Source organism: Takifugu flavidus, chromosome 2, assembly GCF_003711565.1.
Source record: "Takifugu flavidus isolate HTHZ2018 chromosome 2, ASM371156v2, whole genome shotgun sequence".
Lineage (NCBI taxonomy): Eukaryota > Metazoa > Chordata > Actinopteri > Tetraodontiformes > Tetraodontidae > Takifugu > Takifugu flavidus.
Genome location: NC_079521.1, coordinates 7,020,977 through 7,039,983, shown reverse-complemented (window position 1 = coordinate 7,039,983; position 19,007 = coordinate 7,020,977). Strand labels below are relative to the sequence as shown.

Genomic DNA, 19,007 nt, shown 5'->3' with positions numbered 1-19,007 from the left:
CGAGTCCACCAGAGGTAAAAACTGATGGTGGCTACACGTTTGGTTTCCATTTGTGTGCAGGAAAAGATGGCGGCGATGCTGTCGCAGGCTCTTCAGGAGGCTTTTGTGTGGATCTCTCTGGTTCGTGTTTACTGATAGGATCTCTGTGGTCACTCCATCACATGAGGGGTGGGATGAGGTCATGTTGGAGCAATATTGTGTTCGCCCCGAGGTTGAAATAATTCTGTTTGGAATAATAGCTGCAAAACACCTTATTTCCCACCAGACATTCTTTCATACAAATATTTCTGTGCCTGTGCTTTTAAAAAAAAAAAAACGTGGGGAAATTCGTGTATTTGAAAGCTGGAATGGTTTGAGTTAGAAATATTGTCGGTGAGAATGCAGATGATTTTGTGTTTTAATGTGGATGTAACTGTTGTGTTTGTTGGCCATGACTGCCTGAAAGGATTCAGAGAATCACTGCTGCATTAAAAAAAAGGAAGTGCAATGCTTTTAAAAGAAAAAAAAAATCATTTTCATCCTATTCACTGGGAGGTTGCTTGGTTTTCTGTCTGCCTGCGATTATGCAGACACTGGAGTCTTTTCACATCAGGATCAGGGTCCATGTAAGCCTTTAATTCTCCCCTGTTAAACAGTTATTGAAGAAATGTGCTAGTGGTGCAGAAGGAGAAATCTAAACACTGAGCGCCCAGTGTTTTCTCTGCCATACAGCCATGTCTGGCTCAGAGAGACTCATATTACAGTGCACCTTTAACCGTGAATCCACCCTGTTAATAAAAGCCTCCTTCCCACAGCTATTTTAAATCGCTTTTTCAAAGGTTTCCCTTCGGGTGCCTTCTGAAGGTCCGTGGCTGCTCTTTGGAAAGTACTGCTTTTGCTTTTTAACGTCAAAACATGTGACACCGACAGTCAAAATTGCAGAAAATCGGAATTTATGCCCCAACTCTTTATGCACACGCGGTAGTTTGGTCCTTGGCTCCGTCTAGCTCGTCACATCATTTTAATTACAGAGCCTTCATTGTCTGCGTTGACCCATTTTAGTGCAGTCCCTTACTGTCAGCTGCATGGCCCCTCCAATCACACTTAATTTCATCTGGCATTTGACTCAATCGGCACCGCAGCGAGTGCCGAATGCCCCCTCCAACCTTAAAAACCTGAAATGGGAATAACAATAATAATCTCCAGTCCTTGTTGTGGTCGTCCACTGGGGCCTTGCTGTAGCACCACACGGTACAGCACTTAATGGTGAAGATTGATGCCGGTGGCGGGGGGACGTTTCTTGGGATGTTAGTCACAGTTCTCAGAGATGTGCAAGTGCTCTTAAAGGATGCTGGAAAGACAATAAAGCATGACTCAAAGACAGAACCCAGAGGGATTCCCATCATTAATTGGAGTTTGGACTTTTGTTTACACCGATGAAGCCGTTGCTCCTACGGTGCCCTCAGCTTCTGATTCAGTCGTTGTTCTGACTACTGTTTGTTGCTATATGTATGTGGGTCATTAGCACTTACATACGTGTAATGCTTTTACCCACATTTGCTATGTGGCCAATGTGCTAGCTCAGCATAAGAAGCTAAATCAAGCTGAAAAATCCCCCACAGAAGGTTTGCTTTAATGGAGGATTTCAGACCCACGTTCCTTTGGGATTCCTCTGGAACAATTGTCTGTTCTTTCTTTAAAACCACATCCATAGAGACACGAGGCCAGAAAAAAACAACAACACACAGACCACATGAGGTCCTATCTCTACCCCCATCAGAACAATGTTCCTAATGCTTTAATAGAGAAAGATATCTCTGAGACTTCAATTTGTTATCTAAAAGAAGTAAGAGGACAGCGTAACACTTCCAAGATAAGCCCAGCAAAAGGTTAATTACAAGCCAAGTGCCTGACGTAACCCAGCCGTGTCATGTCTCCAAGTTACACACAGCTGAGAAATAGCAGGGCACTCGCTATTGACACATGTCCCTCACCGTGTGCCCGTATACATGTGTGCAAACATGGCAACCCCAGGTGAAGTAGTCAGATCTAGTTTATTGGGACAGCTCCAGGTAAAAAGGCTCCAGTGGCCCAGACCCCAGACGGAACAAACCACCTGCTTTAACAGCAGCAGCAGCAGCTGGGCCTGTGGCTCTCCTCCTCACTGGTGCAGAACACTGTTAGCATTGCCGCTGAAGTCGTACTCTCTCTCCAGGGCATAGACTAATTAATGGATACCATTCGGAGTTGATTAGCAGCAGTTCTTTCTGTAATTACATTCGTGCACTAACCACGAAGAAGAAAAAGGAGACGAGAGGAAAAACACAAAGGGTTGGAAAATATATTATTTCACTTCTCATTTAGCTCTGATCTTAATTTGTTTCCACTATTGTTTGGCTTCTGCACAGATAAGAAGCCATTTCTCTCTCTGTTGCTCTCTCAATCTAACAGAGTTCTTCTTCTCTCCTGTTTTAAGAGACTGACTTTGTAATAAACGCACAAAAGGCATTACGGTTGAGCTTTGTACAAATTGTGTTCTCAGTGGAAACTCATGAAGACGCAAATGCACTGTGATCCTTTCTCTGCCATTGCATGTAGGCTGGGTCTTTGCACTGGCTCACAGAGAGGTGCATTGTGCTCCCGGGTCCAGCTGCTAGCCCATAATTCTTCATTCTATGTCCCATTGTTCCTACCTGTCAGCATGGTTGTGTCTCTAAGAAAGGAAGTGGCTGCCATTTTGCCAGCAGGCTGAATGTGGGGTGGGGTGGGGGGGCATGTTGTGAAAACATGTGAGCGCTTTGCTTGCTAAAGTGTAGAAGCTTTTAATAGGTTTTGACCTCTGCAGTGTGGTAAACCTGTATCACTCTTGGTTAACTTTTATTTCTAGGCTGCGCCCAGAATTCTCTCATGTAGAAGTCTGTTCCTGAGGATAATTAAATCCCATTCCCATAAAATAAATTGCAAAACCTAGTCCTTAATGGCCAGAAATGCGTTCTATCCATTTTGAGATCACTCCCCACCTCCTTGTTTCCCCTCAGTTCCTTTCCTTAGATGATTTGGAGTTAATAACCCTGCCACTGCATCTTGATACTTGGCTTTGTGATGCAAACGTAGCTTTAATTGCCATCCAGCAAGAGTTGAATAGCCGGGCCCGTTTCTCATTACCCGGGTTTGAATTGACCAGGAGCTCTCACACGCCTCTCATGACGGAGCGGCAGGATGTACTCGCGCATGTACAGAAAAGGGGTTAAACTTGAGTGTGTAAACATTCAGAACCAAGTGCGATGGCCTGCCTGACAGACAGGTGTCCATTACAAATTCAAAGGGGATTTAGCAGCACCGGATATTACTGACACTTGTGGGCTCATTGTGCTCTTTTTTTTTTTCTTACAGTTCCAGAATAACAACAACTACATGAACATGGCGGAGGCCAATGGCGCCCTGCTCGCCCCTGGTGATGTGAGTATAGAACACTTTTTTCGCCTCGATTAAAATGCCCACTTTGATAAAGCTCAGCAAGGCGTTCAGAAACATCAGTAAAGATTGAAGCCCCGTTTGAACATTGCAACACTGTGACTGCTTGAAATGTCGGCCGTCCTGAGGCGCGCACGAGACAATAAGCTTCCATAAAGATGAGCTGGGCTCAGCCTATAGAGCTGGTGGTTCCTTCAGAGAGCTGACGCTGATGTGATCTGACTGTCTTGACTGCACTCTGTGAGATAAAGTGATTTTTCTGAAAGCCGTACACACACACGTTTTCTTTCTCCTCTCAAAGATGTAATGAAGGAACCCAACAGCATTCCGTGATTCCGTCACTCTTGGAGCTACTCTCTCTGTTGACACGTACAAAAAGTGGAATGTCATCATCAATCTGAGTGTGAGGAATGCTGGAATAAATCTACGAACTGTAGCGCCGTATCAGGAATTTGATCCTGGGCCGTAGTAGTGCTGACAACCTGCTAAATTTACCCATTCTATTCCCCCTCTGCCCACACTGCTGCCCTGTCATTAGAGACAAGTGCACCAAAAATACCCATGGTCCACTGTGGTTGGAACAGGCCAATCTCACCCACTTTAGACGGGGGTGACGCTCTAGCTCTAGAACCCGCAGCAGAGCGGCGAGAAGCAGCTCCAAAATACCGCCACCTAATGATCATGAGGGTTTTACTGCAGGCGGGACAAAGTTGCTTCAGAACCTTGCGTAGAACATTGAACCGGTGCATCCGCTACGGTCGGTGGACGTTGACGCCGCAAGAACCGTGCTCACAAGCTGCTTAGAGAGCGTTCAGCCCCCAGCTGTGAGGACCTACTGTGGCAGCCAGGGGATGGGGGATGGGCTCGAGGTGTAGGGGTGTGGGGGGGTGCTCCTTAGGAAAAAAGGGCCCTAGCTCATTTACATTTTATCAAAAGGAACAACTGTTTCCAGTGTTAGGGCACAGATGGTATTGTGCTGAGTGGGGAGTGAGCAAAAGAAAGAAGTCTAAAGCTGAGCTTTTTAAGCGCCGCTGTTCAGGGAGTATTTTGCTGCAACTTCAACTTAAAAAGGTGGACAAACTTGAATTTAGTGGTTCACATTACGCTAATTGAGTCTTTCTCGGTCTGTAGGAAATCAGCAGGGATACTTTTGCTCTTTATTTATACCACAGGATTGTTTACAAATCCAACTATTCGGCTGCTGCAGGTATTGGACGGCTATTCTGATGGTACTTTAGGGGTTCTGTAGATTAAGCTTCAGCCTGGTGACCAAACAGGCCGCAGGTACATCAGGTCAGCATCTGGAGACACTGGGAGTTCAAATCCAGCACCTGCTTGTGTTAGTTCAGGTCAGGAATCTGTTTTAAGTCCAAACCTGGACCTTGCAGCAGGATGCTGTATTTTTCCAGCCATAATTTGGGTCTGTTCCTATCTTCCATGCATTTGCTGAGTGGAGCAGCCAAACAGTTCTCTGTGAACACTCCAGCTGATGCCGAGGCTTCTGCTTTTTAATTAAGAAGATGCAGACTTGAAAAGAAGCTGCAGTTTTAAAGTTTCCATTGAACAGCTCTCATTCTCTATTCAATTGGCAGCACGAATACCTGCTTTATTTCTACATTTAACTGCCATATGCTTGTTTTTATTTATTGTGTCCCTCTTCTTTTACAGAAAACTAATGCCCCACTTTATCTTATGCAGATTGAGTTTGCACAACACATCTCAAATCGCCTTCAGGACGGGTTGTACACACAGATATGCTCCTACATTAAAACCGCAGACCCATGTTTGCCGTTTAGATGGCCCATGTATCATTTACCTTGTGCACTTAGACGATGAGATAAGATGACCTTGCAGCAGCTTTTACATCCTTGCAGGGAAAGGTTCCCTTCTGCCCTCAGGGAAAAGGATACTGTATTGCAAGACTGTTCCACTCCCATGTATCACTTTACTTTTCCAATCATATTACAGATGTGTAATGAACTATATATATATAAAAATGGACTACAAACGATCCAAATGTTGATTAGGAGTGCCGTGGTTGATGTTGCCATCAGAGTAGCTGTGCTCTCTGCCTGTCTACATATTTGAAACTGGATCTTCAGCCCTGCCTCTATTGATTCTGGGGCCTATTATATGCAGTAATTGCATGCTGCTGCCTTTAACAAGTCTTGGTTATTGCATCTGTGAATTACATTACTGTGTTTATTGAAGGACTGGGAAGATTGCCTGAAAAGCTTTTTCTTGCTTTTGTCCTGATATTGAAAGCACATTATGGCACTGGAGAGGAAAACAGAGACCAATTCATGTATGTTGAAAATGCTTTAGACATTGTTTTGATTATTTCACGGGGTTAAAACTCACGAAACCCAGATGGAGATTTGATGTTGCGACTCCGCATTAAAATGAAAGAATGGACGATTATTACTTTTGTCAGTTACGCATATTACATTGAATCACATCTAAGCTAGTTTTATAATCATTAAGAATGTCTAAACATTAGCAAGGCCGATGCAGCCGGCATGTGATCAAGGCTGAGTTGCTAGCATTGGGCAATTAGAAAAGCAGTTGGGATTGAGGGATTTGTGCACAAATTGTAGACTTAAACACTTCCAGTCCAGGTTGAGCAGCAGACACTGAGGATTTCCCACACAGTTGCCCAGGCGTCTCATGCTGGGGACATCAGTCCTCTCTGTTACAAGCCCAGCTCTGCCCTCCTCCTGCTGGACCCTGTGGCTGCCAGTGGAAACACACGCACAAACAATAACACACACCGTCTGTTCTGCTGTCCAGTGCCCACCCTTTAACACCTTCATGGATGCCCGTCTCAGGCCAGCATCTGGTTTTGGCACTTGGCTCCTCTGAGCGTTTCAGAGCAATTTAAATGGATAATCGGGCTGCTGATGCACAGAAAGTGGGTAGGGTACATCTCCTAATCTCTGATCAGAGACCCCTAAGCTGCTCCCGGTCCAGAATTAGCCTGGCTTTATGTGAAGTGACACTATGCAGTCTGCTACACTGGAACACACTCTGCATTTTAGAAAACTGTGGCACCTCTCCCCCAGGAAAGGTTCCTTTTTTTTGCCGACTGTTGGCATTTTTCATATCTTCTCCATGAGACATTAACACCAAGTCTCCATTATCAGGGCCGCTGGTGCAGATCTTAATTTGTGCCATTAATGACAGACAGAGGGAATGCGCACACAGACACCTAATCTATTGTTTCAATCCTCCTCTTCCTCTCTGTTTGGAAGACAGACAGAAGATTAAACTGTAGCCCTCCTCTTCTCTGAGTTAATGTTTGTGTTTGCGTAAAGGTCACAATCGTGCTTGTGCTGCTCTCCTACAAGACTGGAGTTTACCTCAGCCAGACTTCTTCTTTGACATCTTATATCTTTAGATCAGCCTTGTAATCTAGTCCTCTGGGCACCATCCAATAGAGCCCATAACCTTCATAGTTCAGTCCTTGTTGACCCAACATGAGAGGCTTGAGAGGTTGAGAGGTTGACCCAACATGGCTTCGAAGGACACTTGCTTTCGTTATATTATAGTAGTATCGTTTTTCTATGAAGAGTTTGGAGAATAATCTACATGTTTTCCCCTGAAAAGAAGAAATCCGGCATTATGCGGATATATATGGCTAAACTGTCTCCACTGTATGAGAAAATGGCAGGCCTGACATCCTCCTGTCAGAGAGAATATAATAGTGAAGCTGTGGTTTCTGACTGCTACATGATATGATACAGATGAGGCTGAGGCCAGAGAGCTCAAGGCTGGTGCTGAGGTTGACCCTGCTCCACAGGAGACACTGGAAAAGATGAATGATGGCCCTCCGATGATGAATCGTTTGTGATCCTTTCCATGAGCTGCTGGAGGTTTTTGTCCATCTGTCACAACAATTTGTTTCCCTTTTGAGGTGACTTTTTGTTTTGTTTTAAATGGCCAGTGACTGCACACATTGCTGAACAGCTATTATCATTAAGTAACTTCAGAGGGTTTCTCTTTTTTTGGAGTGGACTGAAGTATAATATGACAACGGAGGACTTGGGCTAAATGGTTCCTGCTGAAGGTGCTGGTGATTTATTCTGCCCTCTGCGAGCCTGAGGCCAGGGCCGTGATGAATACGTATGACCTCAGCTACTTCTGAAAGGGGAACTGAATCTGTAGCTGTAAAACAAGCACTGAAAAGCGAAACAGTTTGAAGGAACAGCAGAAATATATAAAAAAAGGGGTGGAATGAAATTTCTATTAGCTGCCTCTACTCCTGGAATTCATCAGTGCTTGTCAAGACGGCTGCCCTGAACAGGCGATGAATTAGTTTCAAGTGTCTGTGTGCTAAAGCAAGCGAGGGGTACATTAATACTACCTAATCAAGAGCACTGTCGGCATATTCCCTCTGTTTTCTCCTGTCTGTTATTCTATGCCTTACAGGAGGACTTGGAGTTAGCTGTGCTAGCAGGTCACGCAGGTCTGTCAGGTTCATACGCCTGCAGAATCGGCTTTTCATGTGCTGCAACACTGTTGTGATTCCAGTCAATCAACACTGGATGGTGGTTTTGCCTGAGACTGAATGTCAGGTTGAGGCATGATCATGCCCACGGTGCTCAGTCTCTCGGTGAAGATAAAATGCAGGTGTCTGTGTGTAAAATGAGATTTTATTGTTGTCATTTCCTGTCCTACAAGGAGCCTGACTGGTTGTTTGGCTTAGCTTTTTGGCTTGGCTTTTTCAGTTATGTGTGAAGAACAGGCAGCACATCCGTGTTGGCATTATGTGCTTGAATTTTGAGGTTTTAGGTGCAACTGGACAAAAAACAGCCGGAGAGAACATGGTGTCATTTTCTTCTCAACTTCTTTACATTAGGTTGTCCTATAAAAGAGGTTTTAAAGGCTGAGACGGTGTCTGAAATCAGGCTGAACCAACTGATGTTCTCGCTGCCAGAAGGTTCCTTGTATCATTTTGCAGATTTTCATCTGCCCCTTTGATTTCAAGCAGCATATCAAACACTAGCAGTTAGAATTGCACCACTTTTTTGTCAGCAACTCAATTGCTTTGAGGTTTGAAGTAACTTGGCAGCAGCCGTCGAAGCGCAGCATCCCAGGCATCATGTTTTTGGACCCTGCGTTCCTCAGCACGTATGTGAGCCCCAGTGTGGTCATTCTGACAGTATATGAATGCGCTGGCTTTACAGAGAGTAATTTAATGCCATGTGCAGATGAAAACAAGACCCCAGTAGGTGAACGGTCCCATCTCCAGAAAGCACATAAGCAAATTAAGTGTGACCAAAAGCTTTAATTCAAAAGGCAGAAGGATTATGCTGTTTGATGAGAAGATTTAAGGGAGCAGGCAAGAGGAACAAAAAGAAACATTCTTTAAATCTGTCTCCATGTGACGTGTATTTTCGCTGCACTTCAACCAAACATCTTCCCTCCTTAAAGGCTTTTATTGGGGATCTTTCCGTCTCTCCCTCTCTCTCTCTCTCTCTATGGTGATTGCTGCTTGATGTTTTTTGCATTTGACATCTTCTTCCAGAGTCCGAGTGGACTCTAATAGGTTTAGAAAATTTTACATTTTACTGCATTTCCAGACAAGTGTATTACCGCTCTCCTAAAACACTCTCCCCCTTAAACAAAGTTGTCTGATTTAATCCCCAAAGGTCTTCCTTCCGGCCTGTCAGATAAGACACACCTCAGCAAAAGCTGTTTGATATTGCTGGATTTCGTGACTCTCATCTTCTCTCTGCCTCTTCCTTTGCAGACTTTTCATACACCAAGTTTGGGAGACGAGGAGTTTGAGATTCCTCCCATCACACCTCCACCTGAGACGGAGTCGGGTCTGGGCCTCTCGGATGTGGATTCGCCTTTCCCGGCAATGCGAGAACCACCAATTCCACACAGGGGTCCCATAATCCCTCAGTTCCCCCCTCAGAGCCTGGATCTGCCCTCTATTACCATCTCACGCAACATGATGGAGCAGGAAGGGATGTCTGTCAATAACGGCCAACCTGTGGTGAGCACCGCTATGCATACACACAATGTGATCGGGAGCTCGGCGCTCCCCATTCGTCACCCAACCCTCTTCCTAATCTTCTATTTCAGATCTAGGCTCCAATGTTGTTTCCACGGTGACAGACGTAAATAAAAGTTATGCTAACGCTGCAGAAATCTCGTCCTCGGTATCCGTTGCACGTGGCTCGTGTTACATGCGCAGTTCCAGGGCTGCAGCTGGAAATTATTACATTAAATGTTGAAAACTGAGTAAAAAGCCCAAAGAAATTCAGTTAAGTGTCACAACGAGCCATGATGTCAACTCACACCAACATGCAGGATCCCATCACGCGTCTGTTTAGCTGATGTCAGTGCATCTGGCCTTGTTTACAATTCTGGAGGTACGTGATCACTGTGAGTAAATGTCATGGGATTATCTTACTTGCTGTTAGGATTTCTTTTTAAAAGACCAGCAAGTGTGCCTGACAACCCCCCCCCCCCCCCCCCCACCCCACCCCAATCTGTAAATTGAGCAGATGTGCCAAGATCACAGGTGTTATTCCCTTTGTCTTTGAGTTTTAATGGAGTTCTCCTTCTAAAAAGCAGTTAGCTAAAGAATCAAAACCACTCTCTCTTATAGATGGAGAGATCTTTAAACCTTTTTTTAAAATGCCACAATCGCAGATGCATTAAGGAGGAAAAATGGAAATGTCACTGGCTGACTAGCTGTCTTTAGACCTGTTATAAAAAGATTACTTCAGTGAAAAGAAATTGAAAGGAGGATGCTTCCATGATGTCCCCCCCCCACCCACCCATCACAGTTGTTGAATATCACTGATATTACTGGTATTTATTTATATTCCACATCAGAACAGGGCTGTAAAGTTTTAAACCCTGGCTTTCATTGCTTTCATGCTCCTACCATGTAAAATAATTGCAGCCTTTCAACTATCTCCAGCACATACAGTAAAGCGAGGCCCCACAGGGCTTTTGCCTAAAGAATTCTCATTTCATGGTCAGTTAAGCTTTCTGCATCAGGAAGAAACGGAACCTTGACACAATTATGTTCCTGACTGTTCTCACGACTTGCTGGAGGATTAGATTTGATTCTCAAACATTATTCCTCTTTAACACCGTTTGCATGGCTCACGTCTCTGATTGTGTGGAGGCTCTTTTAAAACCCAGCCAGAGGCCGGTGCTCCCTGCCCTGTGGCATACCGCTCGCTCGTTGACAGCCACCACAGGAGCATTTGGACTGGCCCTTCAGTTTCCCTGCATTCAGGACTGACCCGTTCCCCCACAGTCTTGGATCCATACACATTCTTTTAATCTCTGGACCGAAAAGAGCAGAATGAGTTCTTGAACAAGCGCCAGGCTTGTTTGCACTGCTCTCTATTCAGAGTCAAGCGTTTATGAAGGCTTTAACTGGGATGTTTGCCTGATAAAGGAATGACGTCCATATATACACGATTACACGTGGGTCTTATTTTTTACGGCTGGCCAACAAATAAACCGCAAGGTATCACAGTTACATTTTTCATCAAGCCGCTGCGCTCGTGTTTCCTCAACATTCACCCAGGTTTTTTTGGGTTTCTGGGCAGGCAAGGATATCTGGTCTGTGTGGAGGTCTGTCTCTTATCAGAACTTAATGAGAAAGCAGGCTGGTGAATATACCTGGGGTATTTCAAAAAGCTTCTTCCGTGTCACCGCGTTGCCAAGTGTTCTGCTAATTCCTTCCACATAATGTTGAGCGTATGTCTTGTAAATTGGCCACAGATGCCGGGCTTCTACAAAGAGAAATACATTTTCTCAGCTGCAGTGTGTCTGGCAAGCCCTGAATCTGGAGTCATTATTTATTTAATCTGCTCGCCTAACAAGCTTCTGACTCTCATTTTTGTCTCCCAGCATGTGTTCTCCTGATTTGTGATTGAATCTCAATCGGGCCAAATAGAAGTGGAGTTAGAGCTGCCACTATTGCTTTATTCACAATGTCTTCTCGATTGTTCCTCCCCGTTGCACAGCGAGTATCACTGGGTTCCATTTCAAAAAACACCTGGTGCCTTCACCACGTTTCAGATTTTTTTTTCTCTTTCTCTCTTTTTTTTTTTTTTTTTGGACACATGTAAGCATGCCCTGAAATGTCCTACATGGCTGAATTCAACACCGGCACGAATCATCTATCTGTATGAGATATTATCCCTACTTCAGGGGATCTGATCCCAGTTGTCCTCACACATGTTTATTTTTGATTAACAACCACCAGCATGTGCTTCACATGTCATTAGCGTTGGTTTTGTTTTGCTTGTGTAGTGCCGCTGAGTTTGAAACTGACATTTTTGACTGGTCAAAAACCGCTGCACTCTGAATTAAATGGGAAATGTGGGCACTGCTGCAGAAAGCATATTTTTCTCCACTTCCCTCTTATCTTCCTTCCAAGCCAAGAAGCACTGACATGAGTTGTACATCAATTTAAGAGAGTGGATTCTTTTTTCACTCGTTTCTTTTTTCTTTTCTTCTTCAACGGACAGCTATTGTGACATATTGGGTCAGTCAGAAATGAAAGATATTCATGCAGGCATGCAATACTTGTAATGAAGTCTTAGCCTGACCTTCTACATGATTGATTCTGTAATTTACTTTTCTCAGCCAGCTCTAAAAGTGAAATGATGTCATGTCTGACAAGTTTTAAATACCCATAATGCACTGGGAGAAATGGGGGAAAGGAGTGTGGGTCAGAGTACCAGACGAAGGGGAGGGCCTCGCGGACAGGGAGGGGGGCAGGGGGAAGATTTGTTTTAAAGTGGGGGTCGGGGGGAAATCGATAGACTGAGATTGCACATGAGAGAGAGAGAAGAGACCAAGAGTGTGGAGTGTGTTTGACTGCAACATGACAGGGGAAAGAAAAACAATTTATCTTCATGCTATTATAGCCTTTACTGGCATTCAAAATTCCATTTTTCTCATTCGGCTTAAGCACAGACTTCAGCAGGTTGCTGAAAATGGAGGGAAGAAAAAAAATAAAATGATGTACGTTTAGAAGCCGAGTAAAGGAATATGTGCAGAGCACTGATAAACTATCTTTAATAGGACTGACCTTTCATGCTGGCGAAAGTTACTGGGGGATTCATCCTTATAATTACCATATAGATGATTTTACCCCTCTCCTGCCATGGAACATTTCCAAGAGCTCTGGCATTGATTGAATGGAAATTGAACTTGTTAACATTCTTTTCAGCCTGTTACAGCTCAGTACGTGGTGCCAGTGTTTGTACATTCTCCCCAAATTCTGATTTCCAATATCTGGAAGAACAGACCCTGAGCCTCTTTTCATTGACAACACTGTTGAGATGTTTATCATTTTGGCGGATGCATAATGTTGCATTCGGAGTCCAGCTGCTGTATTTAGAGTCTCACATGTAGCATTTTTTTTCCCTCCATCTGCCATGGCCTCAATATGGATGTTAGCTCAGTGCTCCAGTAATAATGAGAAACAGTTGTTGAAAACATTATGTTGCTGTTGAAGCACCACAGTGGGGAATATTAGAAAAGAAATCCCCATAAGTAAAATCCTTTAGCTTTTTACTTGTCAGTATTTAACGCACAAACCCAGAAAGGCAACACATACAGACACACTTGAATCTGATGAAGGAGGACACATCTGGCCTCTGTGTGTTTAAGATAAGGATTTATTTGCAGATTTGCAGTGACTATAATGCTACACTCTAGTTTGATATCTCCTGTGCGACTGACAATACCGCAATCAAAATGCAAATGCACAGGTAGAGCGATAGAAATAGAAAAAGATCCTTGCTGCAGATTCATATTGATAATCAAAGTCACTGTAATTTAGGAGGATTTCTTCCTCTAGCGTGTTATTTGCTGTTACCATCTTTGTTGCAGTCAGATGTGCTAATGCGGACATTTGGATAATGCGGCTCGTCACTCTTTTGTTACCTGGAGTGAGGATCAAAATTGCTGCCTCTCTATTGCCTCTATTGCTCTAATATGTGATAAAATAAAGGCAGCTGTGGGGGGGGGGGGGGGGGGGCTGAATGGGACATGATGTGGCTTTTAACAGCAGCTGTCAGTTTATATTTCTCTGGATGTACAACATGCAAATGTATAATAGAGGAAAAAACCCACACTATGCCAAACACACAGCATAATGGGCCATTGCTCTAAGTCAAAAGTGCATCATTGGGATTGGGCAAAAATGTTATTGTACAGATGGTCACGACTAATGAGCTCAGTGTGTGCCCCTTTGATGTTAGCAGCGAGTAGAGAGCAAACTGCGAGGCATCATGTTTGCGGTAATGAAGATGACAATGACACTTGGAGCATGGTGGGCCACAGATATGTAGATCACAGGCACTTGGTTGCAGTGCTGGTTATTGCAGCTTGTATTTGTATGAAAGGCTCCCATATTTCAGCAGCAACGCAACAATATGTCTTCAATTCTCCCTCACCTTCGCAGTGTCACACACACTCACACACGCACGTGTAAATATGTATCTACTCTCTCCTGATAGATTGTATTTATGATAAGCAGGAGACATGGTATATGAGAAAGAAATGGATTGTGGATCCAATATGTTTTTGTCTGAAATGCTGTTACACTATTGTTTTTGAAGACGGGCATTCATAAGGTTCTTTCAATAAAGGGAGGTGTGTGGGTTTATGATGTGCTGATGGTGGGGGAGATTGGGTTTGTGCTGCTGAATTCCAGATGGATGTATCCAGGAAGAACAAATCACCTTTTCTGTTGTGTTCACATCACCTCCTCTGTTCCACATCAGCTCCGCCGGCTCGCTGATCAGTTGACCCTCTGGGGAGCCGGCAGCCATTGTATTTCCATCATTGCCACAATCAAATTTGGCTCTAAATGGTTTAATGAGGGGAAAAAGGTACGAGATTTTGCAAAGCAAAATGTTGTGTTATACATAATTTAAAGTTTAAACAGCCTGTCAAACCATTAATGTTCTCGTCTGAGGACAGAAGATCACCTTTGCACGGTCCCCTGTGGTCTACTGACAATGTGGTATCAGCTTCCATGATTAGCGTGGCCCTAATGCCACCAACATTGTGTCGCCACCTCTTCACAGTTGTCCTAAGTCACATTATTCAATTAACGGCCATCAGGAGTCATTTTCTATAAAAGTTAATTTACGATTTATCGTCGAAACGATCAAAGTGAAAGAAAGAAGTGCGGGTGCTTGGTGTGCCTCCAATACAATAGCTGACTAGACAAGAGTTGAGTGACAGATGATGCGAATAGAAGATGATGCTGGGTCTGGTTTTGGTTTTGCATTAGCCTTTCATGTGGCCCATGTTGCTCACACCCGTAGCGCTGAAGCACCCCCAACCCAAAAGAATCTAGTGGCACCGACACCACTCCAAATGGGGTTCGACTGCAACGTGTGCTCCACAGCAGGAAGGGCTGATTCTACTGCTCATCCACAGGAACAGAGCAGTCACAAGATTTGTCACACATTTCCACACAATAGAGTTTTTGAAATGATTCAACTGTACTCTGTCGCCATCCATCACCGGCTTATGAAGTTAGATCTGCTGGTGTCGTGTTAATTTATCATGCATGCGACAATAGAGATGGAACATTATGACACGTCATCTACCACAGAACAATCCGTAGAATGACCCACTTTTCATTCTTGATAAATCAACACAGCTTATTCAGCTCGGAACAAAATGTAAAGTGAGAAAAGAAATGTCTTGGGAGGGTTACATCAAATAAAATAAGTGAGGATTCATGTAAATACTTTGGCATCTAAGAAGTATTGTAAAATAAGTGCTGTTGTTTTTTAAATTATTTCTAATTATTTTTATTTATTTCTTCTAATCTGTTGCAGAATCTTGGACCGGGCCATCTCCGCCAGTACCCACCCAACCCAGCCATGGTGATGAAGTCCATCATCACCATGAACGGTCCCAACGGGATGATGTCACGGAATCAGTTGACCACCATCAACCAGTCCCAACTCAGTGGACCACTGAGCCTAAATATGGCAGGACCCAATATCACTCATACTTCTCCATCACCGCCTGCTAGCAAGTCCGCCACACCCTCCCCCTCCAGCTCCATAAATGAAGATGAGCAGGACGAAAGCAACAGGGTGAGTTGGATTAATACATCCGCCGTGACTCGTTGCAGAACGTTACGAAGAACTCCAAGAAGCAGCTTATGCAAATCACCTGCATTTATGTTCCTGCCTTTGTTTGTTCTTGTTCGAGTCTTGTTACGTGCAGCTATCTCATTATATTTTAATGAAAGCTTACCCTGTTTTTTTGTACATAGTTTTGTGATTTGGTCCACATGTACAAGGAAATAAAACTACAGAACATTAATTTGATCTTCCTGCCTAAATCGTTGCAGATGATTGGGGAGAAGCGACCAGCACCCATAGATCCAACAAAGAAACCCAAAACTCCAAAGAAAAAGAAGAAGAAGGATCCAAATGAGCCTCAGAAGCCAGTGTCGGCCTATGCCCTGTTCTTCAGAGATACCCAGGCCGCTATTAAGGGTCAGAACCCCAATGCCACCTTTGGGGAGGTTTCCAAGATTGTTGCCTCAATGTGGGATGGCTTGGGAGAGGAGCAGAAGCAGGTAATCGGAAACAGCTTTCAGGGAGAAACTCGTAGCTCCAGATGTCAGGACTGTGTTAACAAGATTTCAAAGTTAGATAATTGAGGTTAAAATCTTGAGGAAACTAAGTCTTATGATGTGTCCTTCCATCCTCACAGGTTTATAAAAGCAAAACAGAAGCTGCCAAAAAAGAATATTTAAAAGCCCTCGCTGCATATCGCGCTAGCCTGGTTTCAAAGGTGAGTGAACTGTTTATTTTCTTTAATACTGACCAGTACTCTAGATTACAAGAGCATTTTTGAACAACAGAAGGAACCACAGTCACACGAGGGGAAACTCGTGAGTAAAACTCTGGTGTTTCTCATCCGTCCAGGCTGCTGCGGAATCAGCCGAGGCCCAAACCATCCGCTCAGTGCAGCAGACGCTGGCCTCCACCAGTCTGTCCCCAGGTCTGGTGCTACCTTCACCCCTCAACCAGCACCCCTCCATGTCGTCAGCATCTCAAGCCCTCCAGCAAGCCCTGCCCAGAGCTATTGCCCCAAAACCCCTGCAGATGAGACTGGGGGGCAGTCAGATCGTAACCTCGGTTACAGTCTCCCATCAGAACATGCCCTCTGGGATGCCACCACAGATGCTCAACCAGATGGGTCCTGGAGGTGCCATGGTAGCGGGTGCCCAGTCCACAGCAGTGTCTCAGATGAGTCCACCCATGCAGCCAGTGCAGCAGCACGCCATGCAGCAGCTCCAGCAGCAGCAACAGATGCAACAGCACCTCCAGCACCATCAGATGCAGCAGCAGCAGATGCATCACCAGCAGATCCAGCAGCAAATGCAGCATCAGCATTTCCAGCAACACCTCCAACAGCAACTACAACAACACCACATGCAACAGCAGCAGCAGCAGCAGCAACAGCAGCAGCAGCAGCAGCAGCAGCACATGCAGATGCAGCACATGCAGATGCAACATCACCTGCATCAGCAACAGATGCAGCATCTCCAGCAGCAGCAGCATCATCAGCAGCAGCAGCACCAGTCCCAATGCTCCCCACCACAGCACTCTCCTGGCACGCCACATTCAGTGGGAGGCTCCGTGTCACTCGGCAGCCCCCAGCCTGCCCCCCAGCAGCAGCCGCACCCCTCCCAAATCCAGGCCCATGCCCAGGCCATGTCCCAGGTCAGCATTTACTGAGCCAAATGGAAATCCCATCTCAAAGAACAGGAATAGAATAAAAGCATCATTTCATGTTGCTTTTCTAAGTTGCACTTAAGAAGTGTGTAAAATTTAGAATGTTATTATATGAAGAACTTTGTCCATGGTTGCCGAAGGACATGCACACATGTAGTGGAGGTAAACACATTTGTGTCATAGTCTCAGCTATGACTGAAGTCAGTTATTGTTTACTTTGACATTTTGTGTGTGAAGGCTTTTAGCTGTCAGTTTAATCTCACTGGACGCGGAATACGTTGAAAGACACGTCTTCGATGTTTTATTTAAAAATAAAGCTTTATTTATGAGATCTAGGTTGGCAGTTCAGTGCAGCAGCAGGACATTTTCAAAGCGTTCAGCAGAAAAGATTTGTATCGGCTCTGGTCTGGAGCGAATGACTCACAGGATCCTTGCTGGAAACCAGTAACCCACACATCAGTCTTTGCTCCCACACTGGTCAGTACGTAAGAGACTCCTGTCCAACTTTTCTCTTTTCACCCACCACTTGCGGCGCGGAGGAAACGGTCAGTCCGGTGATATCGGAACATGTTTGGACCACATCACAGGAGCCGTCAAAGGATGAGTGGCTGTCAGCGGGGGAGACGCACTTGGACCCAGATGTGTGGACGAACTGAGTCAGAACCTGCCATAAATCCTTTGTGTCATCACATCATCAAAGTGTAATCTGCTGTACATGTTTTCGTAGAGCGGGGAAACACGGTAATCCACCCCGCTGATGAGTTTGCGTGTAACTGGCAAGCCCCGCCCCCTCCCCCCGAGAACACGGTCTTGAATCTTAAGTTTGTTGCTACGTCAGATGTTTAACAATTAAATTATGGTTTTATTTTGTGTAACAAAAAGGGGATATTTTATGGGAAATACACCTTTCTGGATGCAGGCAGATGCTTTGGGGATTGAAGTATTTTTACTCGGCTCCTTGATACGTCGCTGTTTAAAACAAGGGCAAAAGCAAAATAACAAAACTAGCAGAGCCAGTTTGTTGCACTGCCAAAGCCAACCAAAATGGCATTGGAGGTATTTTTGCCAGCTGTACAGAAGCCCCTGGGGAAAAAAAAAAAAGAAAATGTTGTACATTTTTCATATCACCTGTTGTAAAGTTTTAATATGTGAGGCTTTAATTAAAACATTGTTAAATGACCTGTGGATTGCTATATCACATAGTGCATTTTGGCTCTTTTATACTTTTTTATGAGTTACAATAGGAGCATTTAATTTTGTTTGTATTTTGCTTACAAATCAACTGCTTTTAAAAACTGTCCATAGAATAAACAGTATGGAGTTCTTGAAAAGATGTTTTCAGCTCACAATAGTACAAACGTAATTTAATGTGAGTCCTTCGTTTGGCCATGAAGACGAATCCAGAGACATTCCATCACTAATATGATAGTAGCCATAATTTTGTATGAAGTATTATATATATTTCTTTGTGTCTCTGTTGGAAATTAAACTATCAACCACAAATATTTATCTGAAGAAATCTGTTTCTTTCCGAAGTAACGTGGGTCGTCAATTCTGAGGTCTTCCGCATCTCCGTGTTAGACACACTGATGACGATTTATTGGGTTGACTTCCTCAGATATTGAGGAATTAATCTGTGTTTTCCACGGAATCCTTCTGCAGGGAGCACCGCTGTGTGCTGCTTCTCATTCATTTCAAGAGAAGTCCGTCGTAACTGGGTGTAAAAACAGTGTCGGTGCTGGACAAGGTCGGCATGTAACTGGTACTTGTCTCAATAACGGCCCC

The 19,007-nt window shown here is 44.4% G+C and overlaps 1 protein-coding gene across 1 annotated transcript in view; it reads left to right on the top strand.

Moving 5' to 3' along the window:
* tox3 (TOX high mobility group box family member 3) overlaps nucleotides 1–18,725 on the top strand; it is a 33,657-nt gene extending 14,932 nt beyond the window's left edge. The window contains exons 2-7 of the mRNA XM_057025346.1: nucleotides 3,373–3,438; nucleotides 9,206–9,457; nucleotides 15,303–15,566; nucleotides 15,827–16,057; nucleotides 16,195–16,275; nucleotides 16,410–18,725. Of these exons, the coding sequence (XP_056881326.1) occupies nucleotides 3,373–3,438; nucleotides 9,206–9,457; nucleotides 15,303–15,566; nucleotides 15,827–16,057; nucleotides 16,195–16,275; nucleotides 16,410–17,225 (1,710 nt within the window). The 3' untranslated portion in view covers nucleotides 17,226–18,725. The remainder of the gene's footprint in view (nucleotides 1–3,372; nucleotides 3,439–9,205; nucleotides 9,458–15,302; nucleotides 15,567–15,826; nucleotides 16,058–16,194; nucleotides 16,276–16,409) is intronic.
* Nucleotides 18,726–19,007: the final 282 nt, after the last annotated feature.